Source organism: Chelon labrosus (assembly GCF_963514085.1).
Source record: "Chelon labrosus genome assembly, chromosome: 3".
Classification (NCBI taxonomy): Eukaryota; Metazoa; Chordata; class Actinopteri; order Mugiliformes; family Mugilidae; genus Chelon; species Chelon labrosus.
Genome location: NC_140339.1, coordinates 26,835,817 through 26,857,523, shown reverse-complemented (window position 1 = coordinate 26,857,523; position 21,707 = coordinate 26,835,817). Strand labels below are relative to the sequence as shown.

At 40.7% G+C, this 21,707-nt stretch overlaps 1 protein-coding gene across 1 annotated transcript in view; it reads right to left on the bottom strand.

Annotated features, from left to right (window-relative positions):
- Window positions 1–21,707, bottom strand: part of syt7b (synaptotagmin VIIb) — a gene marked incomplete at its 5' end in the record, with an annotated part of 96,193 nt that overhangs the window by 13,092 nt on the left and 61,394 nt on the right. Inside the window, 2 exons of the mRNA XM_084574924.1 lie at window positions 7,346–7,468; window positions 15,318–15,665. Coding sequence (XP_084431050.1) covers window positions 7,346–7,468; window positions 15,318–15,665 — 471 coding nt within the window. The remainder of the gene's footprint in view (window positions 1–7,345; window positions 7,469–15,317; window positions 15,666–21,707) is intronic.

Genomic DNA, 21,707 nt, shown 5'->3' with positions numbered 1-21,707 from the left:
TGTCTGTGTCAGGCTGCATCCTGCTGGGGATGGCTGCTGCCATCAAGGAGTGTCATTGCTATGGGGTGGGGGTATTGTTACAAGATGTTAGTTACTTCTCCTGTTTTAATTTTATGGTTGATTGGTGTATAACAGAAAAACTTTATTGACACCACTGAATTCATTCAACAGGAAAAGATGACCAAAAAGAACCCACATTTCTGATTCCAAATTTGTACATATTTTTCAAACACTGAGCAAATCGTTGTTTTGCTGCCACCATATTTATTTATTTCCTTCTACCGTACTTATTTTTCGTCCATACACTGCATACTGTCCTTGTAACTGATGATTTTGTTTTATTTTTTCAAGGGTAGCTGCAGTGGACACATCCTTGAGTTTTTATGTAGCTGTTCAGCCGGCAATGCTTTTAAAACTGAAAAATAGATTTTCAGAATTTAACAGAAAATTTGTCTCACATAAGACGGTCAAGAAAACGGTTTATGCGAATACAGTCTAACTGGCAAAGCAAACCACAATTTCAGGACAATTTCTAAGACAGAGCTGAATGGGAAGATTCTTCATGATATAATAAAACTAATAAATCTTATTACTTGCAATCTTGCTGTCCACTGTGTACAAGTTAAATACTGATCACTCAAATAAGTACTCAGCTTCTAACAGAAAGTGGATCACAGAGGGAATTTGAAAAATGTTAGTATTTTACCTTTTACAGTTTTCATTATCAATCTCCAGAAGTCATGCTAAAAATAATAACCTGCCTTGGGATATGAGATGAGTTATAAAGTGACAAAGATTTATTGCATTTCCTTTAATACACAGCTTCATGTGGAGAAAGCTGTATGAAACGGTACTGACTTATTACCATTTAGGTAAAGTTAAAGAAACAGAGAGACTGGGTGAGTATAAAACTGTATCTACAACCTGACATTTGGACTTAAATCACAATGGTAACACAAGGAAAGCTGTAATGGAAACCTCCTGGGCATATATTGAATTGCACACCAATGCAGGAAACTGTCCTGAGAAGAATCTCAATCCTTCTTCTGACCTTAAGCAATGAAGCAGATTTATCAGAGTCTACCCAAGCTGACAGTCATCTAAACTGACAGAGAAGCAGTGATGCGACATCAACCCATCGCAACGCCAGTCGACGCCCTCGGGAAAGGGAGGATTAGGTGAAAAACAGAGATGGTGCAACGGGAAAGGACATGGAACATATAACAAACTGGCATGTCAAAGGTACAACATAAGAATTAACCAAATCATGAGATGGTAGATGATGAAAAGAAATAAAGGCTGTATTGGGTAAAGTGGGAACTGATGACGGGGGTGGAAAAGAATTGGGACGCAGAGGGCAAGGGAAGGGAATGTGGAAGGAAGGGTTACCAGCAAGGCCTGGATATGAAGTGTGTCTCCATAAACATGCTGTATCTGGGTCTTGCTGATCACACACTAGCCCTAGGAGACCATAAAACACAATATAGGTCCCATGTCCCATGATGGATGAGGCCCAGGCTCTGATGTCAACCCACTCAGCACTCCCCACCAACAGGGACAAATCACTTGGCCACCGCCCCCCTCAGCACACAGGCTAATGCAACTAATGGAGCCGTCCACAGTGTTGGACTTGCTTGATGCTCTTTGAATAGACTCATGCTGCCTTGTTCTTGAGATGTATCCAGTAGGTGTAGCTGTCTTTGTAAACCCTTAAATAAAAGGCAAAGTGGAAGAACCCATAGTGATGTTTTATCCATTCCCAAACTATAGATAAAATCATTATGGAGTATGTTTTTTTGCATTTCCCTGATCACTGTCACCTTCTCTGTGATGCCCCCTTCGCTCCCCTTTCATGGCCTCTCTTAAATCAGCTCCCTGCTCAAAGCCACAAGCAGCAACTGGGGAAATGGTGAATGAGCTCCAGACGTAGTTCTGACAGCTTTTGTAAAACGACGCCTCGTTTGTGCTGACCTACATCGCTTTTTCTTTCCAATCATCTTTCCTCCTGGGCCACTGCCGGCTCCAGGGGCTGCCGCAGGGACCAGTGGCCAGCCTGGAGAGTCATTAGGAGCCTTGACTTACTGTGATTGCTGGCTCAGACACATGATTGAAAGAGTCGCATATACCAGCTGATAAAGGATGACAGCAACTGCTTGATTAATACTGTACAGTCTGGCATTGTGCAACTCGTGCAACATTAACATAGCCAGATCAGAACTGGTCAGGACTTGTTTATCTTTATCACTAAGTGATGATCTAATAAATTTATTTCTGGAAAATATCAGAACTAAGCCCAGAACATGCGCAAATACATCACTACACACTACAGTCTATGTACAGATCCAACAGACATCCAACACGTAGCATTAGTCATCCTCCTTTTTCCTTCACTTTGGTCTCCACCCACTGCTGAGGGCACTATCTGGCTCTTCAACTGTTAAGTGCTCAGCCAGGTTCACCTGCTGGTTCCTAACTTCTTCGTTTGGTGCTGAATGTTAAAGATCAATTCAATGGTCACTTAACACATAGGTAAAGGTGAATTATTAATGAGTAGATAAAACAGAAACACATACAGGCTGAAAGTGGGGAGCCACACCAAAAAAACATCCAGACTTGCAGCAAGAGTTGAAATTATTCACTACCAGTGAAGCAAATCTTTCTTGTGAAAGCCAAACAGGAACAGCTACAATCAACCGTGCACCATTATGCTGTAAATTTTGCAAAATGACCCAGGTTTGATTTGAATGCCCCATCGTTGACAGCCCGTGTGGGAAGAACAAATTCTTGGCTTGCACTGAATGAAAGCAGACTCTGATACGCTGCCTTTCAGAAAGCGCTGCACGTTTTACAGCTTTTACAAACTCAACGTTCAGAGGGAAAGTTGTCCGGGGCCGGTAAGCTCTTTTGGGTTTATTCATTTTTATTTCCCTGTTGCATCGCTGTGTGTGGTGAATCTCTGAGCTCATTAAGATGCAGCTCCGCCACGCAACAACGGCTTTCTGAGATGATAATAACACAAACAGCTTCAGAGCTTCCATCATGGTTATCTGCAGGTGGGTGATTATGTCCAGCCCGCTGCAGGGCTTTGGCTGCTCTACAACAGTGACCCAAACTGACTTACGCAGAGATTAAAGGACCTTTCACTTAACACGCAGAGGGAAAAACACAGGCTTTTTCCTGCAGATAACAGATCAGCTAGAATGTGCCTTTTGACATTAATGTGATTAATTGTAATCACAGCTTGGTGTCTTCAGGCGTCTTCCAGCTGTGAGATTTCAGAAATCTTAAAAGTTTATTGAAAGCCACACAGTGCAACATGGACCTTATAAACTTCAGTACATCATGTTTGATGTATGTGGACCGTACAATAAGAATATGACACAAGTCAGAAGACATATAAGAGAATAAAGAAAAGAATACTGGTTAACAATGCCGCTAAGCAAGCACTGAACCCTTCAATAGTGGTTTTTATAATAAGAGGAGGATAAGAATGTGGATCTGAATGTGGATAAGAAAAAGTGGCCAACTAGTGTTGCCAATTCTGCAAAGAGTGCTTGAGGTAAGTTTATTTTTTTTATCAATCATAGTTGTGATTTAATCTACTGACAGGATGTGTTTTCCACTGAAAAACACTACAAGCATTAACTCATACTGTCATATTGTCTCCCAGAATATCTTTGGTTGCAAGACTGTTACAAAGACTGACTCCACATATCTATGTTTCCTGAAGAGCGTTTTTTTTTTCAGTATGGTTGCACAAGTCGGCTAAAATGAGTAAAGAGGTGGACGATGGAAGTAGCCACATCATTATTTATGCACAACTTTAAGCTTTAATACAATTTAAAGTGATCGGTTATATATATAGTAAAAATCTTGCCTGTACAGTTGGTAAAATGATTGGGCAATTAGTCATAGAGGCCAAACAGGTTTTATGTGCAGGGATGTTAACGTGTTTATTTCTGTTGAGCAATGGGCATGGAGGTCAGTGGGGACCGACTCGCTTTTGGAGCCAGCCTAAAGTGGCCAATCCAGTAACTGCACTACCACCGGCAAGACTTCCAGCATCCACATTAGCAGCATTTTTCTAGCAGTGGATGATGTTGCTTGATTACAACAGATGATGATGATGAGCAGTTCTTAGAGTCTTAGCACACATCACTTAAGTACCTGTATTTCCCTTGTCACTCAGTGCGTACGGCGTGTTTACTCAGTGATAATGAAAATGTTTCTCATTATTACAATATCCTTTTCAAATGTTACGCTATTAGGACTTATTTTCTTTTTATTATGATATCAGAATCAGCTGATCCCATCTCTGCGTGGAAGTTTTTCATCATTAAAAAATATCACTGTCTCAGGCACAACAGTTGTGATTATTATTGTTCATATGTTAAAATGAGAGACTTCCACGTTGTGAATGTTAATCCAAAGGAGAAAAAGGTCTCGGCTGTAGCTATCATATTATATTATTATTATTTTATATCAATGACAGGGTCAATTCAGTGTTTTCCAACCAGTCCGCAGACGTCGAGATCATTCATTTGCAGAGTTACCCTTCAAGCCATGATGGACCATTTTTTATTTATTATTTCAACACCATATGGAGGTTTCTTGTTATAATATCAGGTTAACCTGCAATAACAAGCAATGTTAAATGAGATTTTACAGTGAGATAGTCATGTGGTTTGTAACAATTGTTTTTCACAGCAGTATGCCTCCACAGGACAGACGTGAATCTTTTTCTTAATGTACGCATGTTGAATGAGGGAGAAAAAGCCCGTTTTATGAGATATGATTCATGCCAGGGAGTTACTTTGCAGCTGTGTTGTAGATAAATGACTACTGATTGAATCCAAAACACACATTAATTCTGCACAAATATGTTTCTATGGATCAAATGACTGTGTGCTGTGAACGAGATCCATCATAATGAACTGGAATAAAAAATGATCCTCCAATCTCTGCAGTTCCTCTGAGCTCCATGCAGTTTTTTTTTTTTTTTTAACCTTTTTTTATTACCCTTGTTTCGGATGGGCGAGACAGAAACAGATCTAAAAGGAGATTTTACACCTATCAAGTGGACCAAAAGCATGAGCCCATTGGCGATTTTGTGACTGTGTAAAAAAAACCCAGCCACATTTACTGTCCAAGCATTGTCTGAACAAATATAGACTTGACCCAATACACAGTCGGCACAGCTTTGCTTCTGTTCTCTACTATCAGATATGATGTTTGTAGATATTTGTGCTCCGAGCTGTATTTGATTTTCATTAATAAACCAAGAGTACCCCAAACCTCCATGGATGTGTGTATTTTTATCTTCCAGCACATTTTGTCTAGAAAGCTGGGAGCAAAGGTTTTCCACACTTTCTGTCTCTCTTTCACTTTCTGACAGCGTCTTGTCTTGTCACATATAATCTTGGCGGGCTCATTCCGTTCCTTCCTTCTCAGTCGGCTGGGCTCCATGAAAAAGGCCGGGAGCAAGCCAGCAGACTGGTGCAGGGAGCTTACGAGGTAACTACAGAGACAGAGAGACGAGGAAGACAGACAGAGATGATGATGGAGAGCTGTTATTAGTTGTGGAAGGACACTAGACAACTTGGCCCACGCGAGCCCTCTGGCAAGAGGCTAGCTGGCTGGCTGTGATTAGAGTTAGGTACTTGACAGACCTCCAGACAGTGAGAGGATGAGAACATGGTTTGGAGACAAGAGGTGAGCTTGTCCTCAACCCCTGACTGACCCTTTGATATTGTAAGTTAAATCTGAAAAGCATAAGAAGGCCATAACTGTTGCAACAACTTCGGAAAAAAAGACACATTTAACATATTCTTTTTTTCCAAGTTGGATTTCTATTTTTCATAAATCACGGATTCACAGATGACCTAGTTAGAACAGCACACTTGGATGCTCTGCAGAGATGTTTTGAGCAAACTTATAAGAAATGTAATGGGATGCAAAAAGAGCATTTTTCATATAAAAATACAGGGTTACGCTGAACCACAGCGAGTAGAGTCAAAACAGAAAGGCTAAGCACATTATCCCTCAAACATTGGTGTGATAAGAGCAGCCTGTTCAGTCTTTTGTTCACCAGCTGAGAGACTGTGTTAGTCTCTGACGGCTGCCGCGAGATCGCTTGGAGATGAGAGGTTAGCATATTTTTAGAAGACCGTTTCATGTGAGGAATCTTCCTTCTAAATAATGAGGGTGCCCTTCTCCCCTGCCTACAACTCAAAGATCAAATCAGCAGTGTGGAGCTGCAGACACATAAAGGTCTGGATGTAGAACAGTGAGGACATAGAAACTGAAAGAAAGTGACCCAAAATTGGAAATAATATGTGGTAATATGCAAATTAAAAAATTTGTGAAGATAAATGTGAGTGTAACAGCAAAAGCAGGGGAGAAAGAAAAGAAGTGAGTTTAGTGGTGGAGGATATTGAACAGGCTGATAATTAGAGGTAGAGAAAGACAACCAGTATAACAAACAGGGCTGTATAACACTGAGAATACTGAGGCCACATTATTTGTATTGTCTCTGAGAATGTGGGGCAATCAATTAACTCATTACTGGGCAAATGTTTTAGCCACAAAAGGTAAATAGTCATAGTCAATAGTCATAGAGAGTTTTTCAGAGTTGAGAACAGCACCTGTTCTCCTGTGGTTTTTCGAGGTATTCGGCAGGTAGGTTGTTTTTAGCATATTGGAGACCTTGCCACGGTTCTTCTGCTTATTTATTGTGTCTCAGTGTTGGCATTTGCATTGCATTTCTATATTCGATTACGCTGTGTGAGTTTTTAGAGCTTGAGTTGTCCAACTGATGATGATGTCGGCCACCATACTTACACTTGGACAGCATGTTTGGGTTTGTTTTCTTGCTGCGAAATCAATTAGGGACCCACACATGGTGGTTTGCAGGCTGATTTTTTGATCCAGTGGATTTAAATTGGGCTGATTAGATGTCTGAATTTTGAAGGCTTCAAAAGGCTTAAATAAATATAATTTGAGAAGTCGAAGGATCAAAGGCTACTTTGGTGAGCTACGCTTAAGACATATGAATTTAAAGTCCTGGCTGCAGTGTTAGTATCAAGAGCAATGTCGATGTTGTTGTTTTTTTTTTTTTACAATTTTGACTATTTGTCAAAACTGACAGCTTCTTTCTGCCTGGATCTTCTGAATGGACACACAATTGAATGAACTGTTTAGACCACTACATCAGCACAGTCTTCCAACACTTTACATAACGCACCATTAGCTCTCCTCCATATGGCAAACAGCTACTCGGCTACTCGTTTTATCTTTGCGCTTAAACACATTCCTCACACTCTTCTCTCTCTCTTTCTCTCATTACCTTTTTTCTGGTGTGGTATCATTTTCTTTGCTGGCTGGTGCTTCCTGTAGATCTGGGAGGTTGGCAAAGTCATCCTGTTCAGCCAGCCCGATTGCTAGAGACAGAACAACCATCTTCCCCTCACTGGACACACAGACAAACAAGACATCACGAGACCACACAGGCATGGAGGCGAACAGGCACAGGGACGCACGCACACGCACGCACACGCACGCACGCACACGGCGACACAAAACACACAAACACGCAGTGACAGAAACGCAGCAACACACCCAGCACACATTCATTTCATGTACAAAAAGAGAGAGTGGGAGAGAGGTGGTAGACTGCTGTGAGGACACTAGAGTATTTCAACAAATGCTTCAATCCATATCTTACAATGCTTCTCGTGGAGTATGGAGTGAGACTGCAATACAGACTTCATTAACCTAAGACTATAATAACACTGCATGTGTTTTTTGTATAACACATTTAATTGTATTATCTTATAGCAGATTCATATAAAATATTTTATGCACAGAAAAAGATATATATATACACATATATCTGTCCTCTGATTTTGCTATTAACATACACACTTTTGACTAATCTGTGGTTAGTGGTCTTTTTGTTTTTTTTATGTCCATAAAGTGTTTTTTTTTCTTACAGTATGATTCACCATTCCAATATATGCAGTTACATAATGCCTCAGTGAACAGTTATGTTCTTACAAGCACACAGATGCAGTGTTTTCCCAAGTCTACTGTAAATACTGTATGATAGAAATACATTTCACTGAAATAAGCATCCTGTCCTCCTGACAGATTTAAAACTACAGATGCCTGCATGGCTTTATTGTCTTCTGCTATGAGTTACCTTGAACAATAAATATGTAAAAATAGCACGTCAAAAGAAATGATTGGATTGTTTCAGAAAAACAAACCACGAAACAAGAGGCAAAGCATGACATGCGGGAAAGGAAAAATACACAACAAATGAAATCCATGAAAATGAAGGTCGGCCTTCCTGCAACAAAGAGACATACTGTATCATGTTGATTTTCCAGCCCACCAAACAGACGTTGAGTCATTCAGATTTATTTAACTATGCTGCACAGTGAATCCAAGAGTCCATGCAAACATTGCCATTAAAAAATTAACTTTTGCCCAGAACTAATCTTGTCATTCACAGTTGCTAATAACAACCCACACATATTGTTCACTATTCTATCTTCGAAAACCTTTCTCTGCCGTGACCTTTTCTTTTCTTATACAGCCTCTTACATAGCGTACTGATCCAAGGACAACTTTTGCATTTTTTTTATTTTTTATTAAAGCATTACCTTCTACAAGGTGATTCCGACTCCAAAATTCTTTATTGATTTATTTAATTCCTCAACTTTTCCCGACTAAGAGTTTTAAGCTTAAATCTAAACGATTCAGAACCTTTTTCCTTTTTTTGTGGCTTTTGAACTTTGACCTGTTATTAATGAGAGAAGGTGAGTCCGAATGCAATGGCAGAGCTCATATGTGTTATTTTACAGGAAATGGCTTTTACTGTGTTCCCGAAACAACATGCATGTATGAAACAATAATTAAATCCTAAACCTGTCACTATGGCAGCACTGGATATATATAATTATGCATATAGCAAAAAAGTGTAGATAAATATCACTGGGATCAAATAGGCACTTTGGCTATTTTTATTCTCTCCTTCTTCTCGGCTCTTCTTCCTCCCCTGTCTCTTTCTCACACTTCTTTTTTTTTTTTTTTTTTTTTTTTAGCATGTATGCGCTTTTTGCAGAGCATTATCCCCTTGACAAGATGCTGTATTGACTACATGAGAGACACATTAGCACTTAAGCGACAGCAGCCCACTGGGGACGTGTAAACAGCACCAACATGGCGCACATCGATAAAGTGAATGGATTTGCATAGATGACCAAAAAAGACACCAGCACTCCAGCTGGAGGACCCTGAAATCATTACCACCTACACCAGGTCTATTGATCGGAAATGAAAGTGCGGCAGCCCTGTTGCCACACCGTGTGACGGGCATGGACACATGTGGACTTAAAACTACTGCATCTGTTTGTTTATACCCCACTGATTACACATGCATGATATTACCCCCACTGGGCCCCTCCAAGCATATCCCTCCATCCCCCAGGGTCAACAATGGACTTGTCCAGTGAGATTCACAAGGACAGGGACAATGGGCGCTGCCACCTCACTACATTTGTGCTCAACCTTATTTGAATGATGATTCACATAGGCAGGGAGGTCACTGGCCTGGAGACACTGCTAATGGAAGGACTAAAAAAGTACGGGAGCGAAGTGCTACGTGTATGGATGTGTGTGAGGGCCTATGTTTATGGTCAGGAAAGGAGGGAGGCGTTTACGTGCGGCTGCTTTGTAGAGCACATCATCTGTAATCTATCACTGAAGTCAAGCAGAGGAGGAGAGCTCTCCATGCTCAGTATCTCAAACAATCACTGGCCCTCGCACACTGGCAGCTGTAGCGGATGAGTTGGTAAATCGCTGGGGTCGTAAAACCTGTAATGATCTTTGCTAACTGACTGGTGAATATTTATTTCTAACCCTGGCTGAGTCATGGGGAAGGTTCACTTATCAAATGGCTCTTCAGCCTGCGTGGGTCAAGTCTTTAAGTTTACAAGTGTGAAGGAACATTCCTTTAACAGTTATGCATAATACATTTTTACTTTATTTTAATGATGTCCAATGCTGCCCTGTTTGAGCTGTTTTATACTTCCCCAACTGTAAATGTAATAATATTATATTACCACATATCTAGGAATTATATGAACATCGAGAGGAATACAAAATCTCCACATTTTACTGCAAATGTGCAGTTCATGTGTGCGTGCGTACTGTGATAATGCATTGAGAAGTACATTCTGCAAAGCTTGGTTTTATGGAAACCTTTAAAATCCATTTAGATAAATTCATAAATGCACATCGGACACGTTAAAAACAAGATCTCGAGGAGTTACTGGATCTTCAGAATATATACACTACACACGTTCAGATAAACCAGTTACATCCTAAACCTCTGCATTCAGCAGTGGAGTCTGTTTGAATGTAACAAAACAAGCACACTTATTAACACATAGAGACAAACAAACAAGCGTAAATAAGGACAGAACGGCCACCATGCAGCATTCTCGCAGACATTATAAGAAGCTTCTGTGACTGGCCTTTAATGTGCATGCTGCAGTAAATGATACTAATGTAGTGAACTCTGTCACTCCTGGCACAGATGACTTCAGATGTATACATGCAGTATATCCAGATCACAAACTCCACGCTAATGGCAGCTGATCTGAATCACAACCTCAACGCAATTTTATAATTTAAGTTGCAAGCTTATTTTAGAGGATTGTGTTGAACTTTCATGTGTCGGTTTTATCATCTACACACAAGACACATGTTTATATTCTGCAAGCCTATTACACTTAGCCTCAGTCATTTTGAGTTTCTAATGCTGTTTGTGTGGCAGCATACTGAGAGTTACTTTTTTCCCACCTTCACTGAAAAAAGGAGCAGACAGAGTTCTAGAGCCACCTCTCAGAATAACGCAACACAGTTCAACCGCAACACAAACCAGCAGGTTACAAAGTATCTTTAATTAGTGCTGTATTTAAGTAGCCTGGATGACAACAGCAAAAAGTGTGTGCGGGAAAGTTGGCCTGGAGTCACTCCGTTGGGAACTGATTATGCCCCGGCCCAGACCTGCTGGATCCGTCAAGTTTATGCAGTGATGGACAGAAGAATAACTGACGTAGTCATATATGCAATTTGAGCACTACAGAGTTAATTTGTTCAGAACAAATGACTCTGATTGGTTGCAGGACTATCTTATTACATGCAGAGGTATTTTCTTTCTGTATAGGTTGAAACAGGCACCATTATAAAATCTAGATGGCGTGTTACCACTCCAGGCTAGTACTTAAAAGCAATATTATTAAAGTACTCCGTTGAGAAAATACATTTTATGTTGCCTGATACTACTACAGAGGGAAATGTTACTACTGTTAATGTTTTCAGCTATATTTTAAACTTTTTACTAGTTATTTAACCCTCATACCTGATATGGACAAAAGTGTCCTTTTCTGATTTTATTTTTTTGATTACTCAGTGTTGGTTATGCTTGCTGCTATGATATTTGGTCAAGGTGTGTATTTTTGAACAAATTTTGATATTCCAAAAACAAATCCCATAATACTCTATTTTTACACTGTAATCTAAATAGTTACGTTGTTACCACTAAGGGACAAAAGTGTCCTCTTTTAAAATGCCATACAAATGGCATATGTTAATATTTTTTTCTGCTTTTTTTGACATAAATCTTTTCATCTACTTCAGTCCTAATCATAAATACCAAATGTTTGATTATTTTCAATATTTTAACCCTTTATATGCCAGTGTTTGTGATGGCATCCAAAATTTATCATAAAAAAACACACAAAAAATGAAATATTTTCAATAATCTGAATGCAAAACTGATTTTTCTTGGGGGGATTATTAGAGCCTTGGATATGACAATGAACAGTAGCAAGATTGATTTTGATGGATTTTTAGTTTTTTTGTAGTGTCAGATTTACAAAAATAGTTACGTTGTTACCACTAAGGGACAAAAGTGTCCTCTTGTAAAATGCCATAAAAATGGCATATGTTAATATTTTTTTCTGCTTTTTTTTACATAATTCTTTTCATCTACTTCAGTCCTAATCATAAATACCAAATGTTTGATTATTTTCAATATTTTAACCCTTTATATGCCAGTGTTTGTGATGGCATCACAATGCATTACATACAATGCATTTCAATTAGGAGTGCAGTGTCCAACAACTTCGATCGCTCTAGAAGTAAAACATAAATACATAAATATTTAAAAATGTGGAACAGAAAAGTACATGAATGGCATCAGGAATGTTGTGTGTGTTTGTGCGTGTGTGTACATGTGTATGAGTTCAGTTCACCCTCATACACAGGAACTGCAGCAAAAGGATGTGTGAACTTTGCAAATGTGTTTTCCACAGTTGCTGTGATTTGCAGCTCCCAAGTTTCTTATGATATAAAAGTGATGTTATTGGTCATGAGGAGAAAGGGATCCTTGCATTGATTGTGTGTGTGTGTGTGTGTGTGTGTGTGCGCATGTGTATGTTCAAGATTCAAAGAGTTTATTTTCATGTGCTCAGTGTAGAAACATGTTTCCCTGTACAATGAAATTCTTCTTTTGCCGTCCACCCAAATGCCTACGAATATAAAAAAATCTTACAATTAGAATATAAAAAGATACATATAATACAAAAATATAAGATAACTAGTGCAAATATTGTATCAAGTGAAGGTAGGAGGGAGCAGGAGATCACCAGGCGGATCGGAGCAGTATCTGCAGTGATGTGGATACTTAACCGGTCGGTCGTGGTGAAGAGAGAGCTAAGCCGAAAGGCGAAGCTCTCAATTTACCGGTCGATCTACGTTCCAACCCTCACCTATGGTCATGAACTTTGGGTAATGACCGAAAGAACAAGATCGCAAATACAAGCGGCCGAAATGAGTTTCCTTCGTAGGGTGGCCGGGCTCAGCCATAGAGATTGGGTAAGGAGCTCGGACATACGGGAGGAGCTCAGAGTAGAGCCGATGCTCCTCCACATCGAGAGGAGTCAGTTGAGGTGGCTAGGGCATCTGGTAAGGATGCCTCCTGGACGCCTCCCGGGAGAGGTGTTTCGGGCATGTCCCACCGGAAGGAGACCTCGGGTCGGACACAGGACACGATGCTCCTCCCCGCCTCTCGACGTGGAGGAGCATCGGTTCCTCTCGACGTGGAGGAGCATCGGTTCCTCTCGACATGGAGGAGCATCGGTTCCTCTCGACGTGGAGGAACCGATGCTCCTCCACATCGAGAGGAGTCAGTTGAGGTGGCTAGGGCATCTGGTAAGGATGCCTCCTGGACGCCTCCCGGGAGAGGTGTTTCGGGCATGTCCCACCGGAAGGAGACCTCGGGTCGGACACAGGACACGATGGAGGGATTACATCTCTCGTCTGGCCTGGGAACGCCTGGGGGTTCCTCCGGAGGAGCTGGCTGAAGAGGCTGGGGAGAGGGCTGTCTGGGATTCCCTGCTGAAACTGTTGCCCCCGTGACCCGGACCCGGATAAGCGCGAGAAGATGAAGACGAAGTGCAAATATCGATATGCAAATGAAATGAAAACAATGTACTGAAAAAATGTAAACAAAAGCTGGAAAGTGAACATGGCATGATTTTAGTCTGTGATTGTAGACTCCTGTCAGCTCTTGAGGACTCTGATGGCAGTGGGGAAGAAGAAAAGTCTCGAGGTCTTATATTTCACACTCCTGTACCTCCTTCCTGAAGGTAGGGGTGTGAACAGTCTGTGTTGGGGGCAGGTGGGGTCCTTAGTTATGGAGGCAGCTCTCCTGCGGACTCTATGCTTGTAGATATTCTGCAGAGAGGGCAGTAGAGTCCTGGTGATCCTCTCTGCAGACGTTTGGGGTCCCGGCCATAGTGCTGCCGTACCACACGGTGATGCAGTATGTGTCTAATTGAGGCGTTTGATCTATAACATGTATCCTTTTACTTCAAAGACACACAGGTGCAGGTGCAAAGTACAAAACAGTAGGTTCATTGGATTTCAATGGGAGTTGTTTGTACACAGCACAAAAAAACAATACTAATACTACTAATAATAATCCATCAAAATCAATCTTGCTTCCATTTATTGACATATCCAAGGCTCTAATAATCCCCCCAAGAAAAATCCACTTTGCATTTAGATTATTGAAAATATTTCATTTTTTGTGTGTTTTTTTACGATAAATTTTGGATGACATCACAAACACTGGCATATAAAGGGTTAAAATATTGAAAATAATCAAACATTTGGTATTTATGATTAGGACTGAAGTAGACGAAAAGATTTATGTAAAAAAAAGCAGAAAAAAATATTAACATATGCCATTTTTATGGCATTTTAAAAGAGGACACTTTTGTCCCTTAGTGGTAACAACGTAACTATTTTTGTAAATCTGGCACTACAAAAAAACTAAAAATCCATCAAAATCAATCTTGCTGCTGTTCATTGACATATCCAAGGCTCTAATAATCCCCCCAAGAAAAATCAGTTTTGCATTCAGATTATTGAAAATATTTCATTTTTTGTGTGTTTTTTGTACAATAAATTTTGGATGCCATCACAAACACTGGCATATAAAGGGTTAAAATATTGAAAATAATCAAACATTTGGTATTTATGATTAGGACTGAAGTAAATGAAAAGATTTATGTAAAAAAAAAAGCAGAAAAAAATATTAACATATGCCATTTTTATGGCATTTTAAAAGAGGACACTTTTGTCCCTTAGTGGTAACAACGTAACTATTTTTGTAAATCTGACACTACAAAAAAACTAAAAATCCATCAAAATCAGTCTTGCTACTGTTCATTGACATATCCAAGGCTCTAATAATCCCCCCAAGAAAAATCAGTTTTGCATTCAGATTATTGAAAATATTTCATTTTCTGTGTGTTTTTTTACGATGAATTTTGGATGCCATCACAAACACTGGCATATAAAGGGTTAAAATATTGAAAATAATCAAACATTTGGTATTTATGATTAGGACTGAAGTAGATGAAAAGATTTATGTCAAAAAAAGCAGAAAAAAATATTAACATATGCCATTTTTATGGCATTTTAAAAGAGGACACTTTTGTCCCTTATTGGTAACAACGTAACTATTTTAAAATCAGGTATGAGGGTTAATTTAAATTCGATAAAAATGACAGTCAAGTCAGCAACGATTTTAATTATATAGATTTTTGCAATCCAATCATTTATTCCTGGGCTGTCCTATTAGACCGCAATATGATGCTGGGTTATTTTATCTTATCATCTTCATTTATTTCTTGATGCAACATTTCACAGAAGAGAGAAAATCTCATGGCACTTACAAGAACGACTTGACGTCCAGCCCTCTGTGGCGGATCTGCTCCACCATGTGGTCCCAGCTGCCTGGATTTGACCTTGACCGACCTGCCCCTGCTCCTCTGTACCGGGAGGCTCCAGCCGGACTCCCCCGGACTCCCCTCGGACCCCCACGGTGGCCCCCGCCCCCTGGACCCGTGTGCAGCTGGCCCAGGCTCTGCGAGGTGACCGGGGGGTCGTTGGGACCCGGAGGGGGCTGGTGAGTGAGGGGCTGTTGGAGGCTCTGCTGCCGGACCAGGGGCCGAGGGCGCGCCACGGCTGAGGACGGGATGTGCTCCAGGGTGGACGCAGAAGACAGGGAAGCGTCCCCGAAACTGTGCGGACACATGGGAGCACAGAGGAAAGAGCTGGATAAAACTAGGCAGGTAACTGTAAGATGAAAAGTATAAAAGATGAAAGTATAAAAGTATGGTAAAACGCAATTATACTGATATCAAAAGGAAGTCAGAAGATAAAGATGGCTAAAATACTAAAGACTACACTGGGAGCGTCGGAAAACAGCTTTTGCAATGAATATCCAAATAAGGGAAAATCAAGCGAGAAAAGAAAAAAGCTTTAATTACTGTTAAATATGAGGACAGCTTTGTTGAATTTAGGCTGCGTGACAGTATGAGTTTTTGTAGATGGGCTGGCATGAGATGTATAAACGTTCATCTATGCTTCTCCAAACTGGTGTCGTAACAAACCAGCTTCTTTGGCATTAGATTCAAGCCGAAGTAAAAGTACTACTATCACTTAACTAGAGTCTCTGTTCTCCACCTGCAGCGCTAAACTGTTTCTGAACGTTATCTCTCCCTAATTAGCCATGACCTACTTCTACCTTCTTGCCTTTTGCTTCCACTGGCTTTTCTCTAAGGTCCTGTCTGTTGCTGCAATGTTTTGCCTTCCCACTCTTCCTCTTACATTTTACCTCTACTGCTCTGTATCTTCAGCGTCCATTCATCTTTTTCTTCACCCTCAGCTCTAACATTACTATCTCCACGCCACATTCAATCACAGTTCTTTAAGTCTGCACTCTAATTACCGATCCGCTACTCTTACTGCCATGTAATAGTGCTTCACCCCTTATCCTCCCCTCAATCATTGGCCTGCCTGATGACTGTAAGCTTGCGCTAAACAGCTCTGTCTGGAGTTAATGCTGTGAGGGAGGATTTACTGCCTGGACTTGAGTTGTGTTAGCGGCGCTCTTTGGTATTAACTCAGCTCTAACTCTGCTGGAGAGCCAGGAGACAAGCTCCCTGAGGAGCACAGCAATGCTGGATCAAGTAAATACAAGACAGAGCTCATATACATGCACTGAAGCATGCACACTTTCTCTCATTCACACGCACACTCATAAAGCACACTATTAGGTCCTTCCTGAGGACACACTTTGATGAGAATGTTTGTTTATTGGTGCCTAACATTGAAACTGAATAAATGTGAAATAATGTATTAAAGTCATTTGTGGGGTTTCTGTGGAGCATAAGTGTTACAGAGTTTGAAGTGTACAGTTCTTATATACACCGATCAGCCATAACATTATGACTAATATTGTGTAGGTCTCCCTTGTGCCTCCAAAACAGTTGTGACTCATCAGAGAATGGACATGGGCCTTCTGAGGGTGTCCTGTGGTGTCTGGCAACAGAATGTTGTTAGTGGGGGCCTTTGGGTCCTATGGGTTGAGGGGAGGGGCCTCTGTGGATCATCCCATAGATACTTGATCAGTTTGGGATCTAGTGAATTTGGAGGCCAGGTCAACACCTTGTGCTGTTCTTCATGTTTTTTCAGTTGTTCCTAAACTGTTTTTGTGTGTGTACCTGTGTCAGGCTGCATCCTGCTGGGGGTGGCTGCTGCCATCGAGGAGTGTCATTGCTATGGGGTGGGGGTGTCTGGTCTGGTCTAGGTGGGTGGTACATGTCTAAGTAACATCCACACTAATGCCAGCTCCAAAAGTTTCCCAGTAGAACATTGTATTGTCACAAGATGGTCAGTGTTACTTACTTCTCCTGTCAGTGGTTTTAATGTTGTGACTGATCAGTGTATATTCTTTGTACATTTTTTATATTTTATATTGTTTCTTAATTATGTTTGTTGCACCAAACACCAAGACAAATTAACTGTATGTGTGAGCATACGTGGTATAAATCATGCTGTGATTCAGATTCTTAAGTGGGAGTAGAGATTAGAAGATCCAAGGGGAGTACACACAGGAAGAGACTTGGAGCAATCTGGCGAGAAAACATTAAGGAAAGTTACTGAAATTCAGCCAGTTGGTGCGATAATTGGCAGAAAAACGTTTGCCAACTCAAACGTCAGCCAATAGCAAGATGAACTAATCAACTTGCCAATGACCAGTGTGGGCAGCTAATACATTTGATTGACATATGACACAAGCACAGAGTTCCCCAAACATTAACCAGAAGGAAACCACAACTTTAGTTTGTATAACCAAGTTCACCATGCTGATAGTGGGATTGGTGTGTTGGGTGAACCCAGATGGAGCAACATCATTGACAGTATTTTCTTTTCAAGCAGAGAACGGTGATGGCAAGAATAGCTAGCATCACACACTGGCAGTATTTTTATGTTCTGCTTGTTTCATTTGGGAACATTCGGAGTGGGAACAAGAGGGTTACCAAGGCAACCAGAGCCTGGAATGCCGGACCAACTGTCAGCTACAAAGCCATGGCCAACGAACGAATCACTTTATATTTAGACGCGTCTTTCGGGTTCTAGAAGTAAACATCAAATTATTTATTTATTTCCTGCACAGAGAAGTTCAGCAAATGCTAGTTGCATCACTTCCCCAGTGCAAAAATATAACCAATGTTATTCAGAAACTACTTCATTCCTATATTTTAAGAAAAAGTCAAAAGCTCCGTTGACAGTAACAAACCTATATGTGTTATATATTTGAATTTATCTAACAACAAGCATTTTTACAGTGTAATATGAGATGCATATGATTCTGTTTTGACAAGGTCAGGCGTTTTCCTCCTCATGATGTATTGTTCCTCTGGTGAAATGATGAGACTAGTCATGTACCATAGGTGAAATGAAATGTTGTAAAAAACATTTATAAGAAGACTTTTAAGCAAAGATGTTATTGCTATGTGGATATCTGGGGATGTCAGCTAAAGACCACTGCTATAGTATATGAAGTATAGATATGAGGAATAAAAAAAAATAAGGTTAGATGTAATCAATAAAAAACTCCATATTAGACTATTACTGACATCATAATAAATCAATACATGGTGCAGGATTGATGGTGACATTGGGCCAGACATCTGGGAGCCAATCCATGTGCTAATACATTTTGCCAGTCTGTTCTGTGTCATAAATTTGGCATTGAATATAGTCATTGTAAAACTTCTCCTTGTCTTTTCCTTAGAGTGATTTCCTCTATTGTTGAATCTACTTGTGCTGTCAGGTACTGTATCTTTACTGTCCTCTGTACAAGCACAAGCCATAGTCGTTGGTTGTCATTCATATGCCCGGCGCCCTTCTTATCTGCTGTATCCTATTACTGACTTGGAGAGTTATTTTCACATTTCTTCTTGCTTGAAAGTCAATTAAGATGACTATGAACCTTGAATGATTTTGCAATTAAGGGAAATTGAGGAGGGTGGAAAACAAGGGGAGCGAGAAAAAAAATGGAGAAGAGTGAAAGGGAGCACTGGAGAGATCAGAGAAAGGCGCAAGAGGGGTAAAGGCCCCAAAATAGAAACTAATTCCAGAGAAGAAATGGAAATACACAGAGATCCAGAAGCAGGAGTAAAATGGGAACAAGACTGAAGAGTAGCAGGAGTGAATAATGCATCAGGATAAGTGAAATATTTTGTCAAGATAAGTAAAATATATGTCAAAACAAACGCTCAGCATTTAAAAAAGGCAGCAAAGTGAGAAAACACAGCATGATCAATCCTAAATTCTGAAAGTCTGTGTTTTCTTAGATTGCATGCATTTTGTTTATTACCCTGTGTCCGCTGAAGTAAGCTGAGACATTTATAACGTGAAGAGGAAAATATCAATTCTGAAATAGTTGCTGTTACCAATGAATCTATCGTATCATAAGGACACAGTATTATCAATACAGAATTGGCGAATGGTGACTGAATGAATGACTGGATGACTTTGACTGTGAAGTTACTGTACTTAATTATAATGTAGCTCTATACTTGTTTATTAGTCAATTCTACAGTATTTTGCTTGATCATCAACGGATTGTTTGATTATCTAGGCTATATCCAGAGACGTTTTTCTTCACTAGTCTCTTCAATGTGCTGCTGAATGAGCTCCTCCCACTTTGAAACACTGTTACCACGGGATGTTGTGACACAAACACTTGATCGTGTTCATCCAGCAGAAACCAACAGAAGGTCTGTGTGATTGCTGCTACCAATTTGACTGGGTGACTTAATTGAAAAGGAAAGCAGGTTCTCTGCAGTTTGCAAAGGTTGACAGGAAGTGAACTTAAGTTAAATTTAAGCTGCATTTAACCGTGCTGCAGGAAAATGTTCTTTTTATTTGTATCCGTGGCCTGATAAAACTGCTCACCTGCTGTTCATGAAGCAATCCACTCAGTGTTTAAAAAGCTGCTACTTCAGATGAACAAACACGCTGTTTTTGAAGATCTTCAGAGAGCATCTGTTTCATTTGAAATTCTTCAAACTGTCACAGGTTTCAGTAAATTGGAGCCTGCAGAGGAGCAGCATGACTGTGTGGATTTGTTTTGTCTGAGACATCAGCTGGGTGGCAGCTGACATAAAAATGGTATTTCTTTATGAGTGAGGAAGCTCTCTGTCATCAGGAGACTTCAGTAGTTACTCATGCATCACAGGTGCATTCTGTAAAGCAGCTGGCTTCTCTTTCATACCTTCTTTGTTGTTACCTTGTTTTTTTTATCTTCGTGTGTACATGCAACTGCTTCATTCATGATGCTTTTACAGAGTCACTTCCTTGAAATCCACACCATGCTGTTGTTGTGCCCACTGTAGCCCCTCATGCGTGCCCCATGTCACCATGCGCCACTCACTTGCCAAACCGCAGGCCTCCGGCATGCATGTGGCTCTGGACCGTCTGCCAGCGCCCGGCCTTGCTGCCCCCCGTCACCATGCTCCGAACGCTGTCACTGCGACTTGGCCCCGCCCCAGAGCAAGCACCACCCCCGCTGTCACTGGCCCCCGGTGAGGGTCCAGCACCGCCCTGCCCACCCTTATCCACGGCCCCACTGGAAGGAACGGTGGGGAGGACCGTATACAGAGAAACACGGACAGACAGGAAGAAAGACCCAGAGGAGGAAAGGAGAGAGAGATAGACGAGAGACGGACGCACAGACGCACAAAGCCGGAGAGCAGAAGTATCATCAGTAAAGGTGGTCAAACCGGTGAGTAAGACACTTCGTGGGCGCCTAGTTGAGCCACAAGTGTCCAGCAAATAAGAAAAACTTGAAAGAAGAGCTGTTGGTCAGCAAGACAGTCAGTAAATAAGCAGAAGATGTCTGAGTGGAAATTTACTGGGTAAGACTTGAGAGCACAGTTGTCTAGCTCTGTCAACACTCAAGTTAGAAAAAACATAGAGTATAAGATGATAGTTCTATTCAGTGCTTCATCAAAACCTATAGCTGTGTCCTGTTCTGATTCTAGCAAGGCGAGATGTGTGAATACAACATATACAGTAAAAGTTTTGTTATTGCAGCTAAAAAATCCACTACAATCAGTTTCTGAAGACGGCGTATTAAATTGAAATGTTAAGACTGCAGGTGTGGGTGATGACAACAGGACCCTAATGTCTCTAATCTCACAGCTCTCCTGCAGCATGCAGCACATGTACAATATTTCAGACAATTTGCAAATATTCACTGGAAGAACAGACAGCATTTCAGCACAAGTCCTCCATTATTTCCTCAGCATGCCGCAAACCCACCCCAGCTGACCTAGACGCAGACGTACAAAGACGAGTACAGACAGAACGCTGACTTCAGTGCAGGACCTTCTGAGTGAGGACAAACCAAACGGGAGGGCGTTGACAACATTTAGACATTAAGCGTAGGCTGAAAATGTATTATTTTTCATTTAACAACTGGATATTTTCTGGCTACATGGCCTGCTGTTTTCTTAAAAAGTGTCCACAATGCTCTCAAATTTGATTAATCGGCATCCTGGAAATTATTCTGCTCTCCTGTACATTGTTATTTCATGTTATTTCAGCTTGTTTTTATAATTCTGGTGCTCAACAAAGAAACAAAACGTTGTCATTTTGATGCTGATTTGCTGCTATCACATATTTCACAAATACCACAGTTGTCAGCCTATTAAGTGCCACTCAAAACTGAGTAATTATGTCAATAACATAATGCAACGCAATCACAA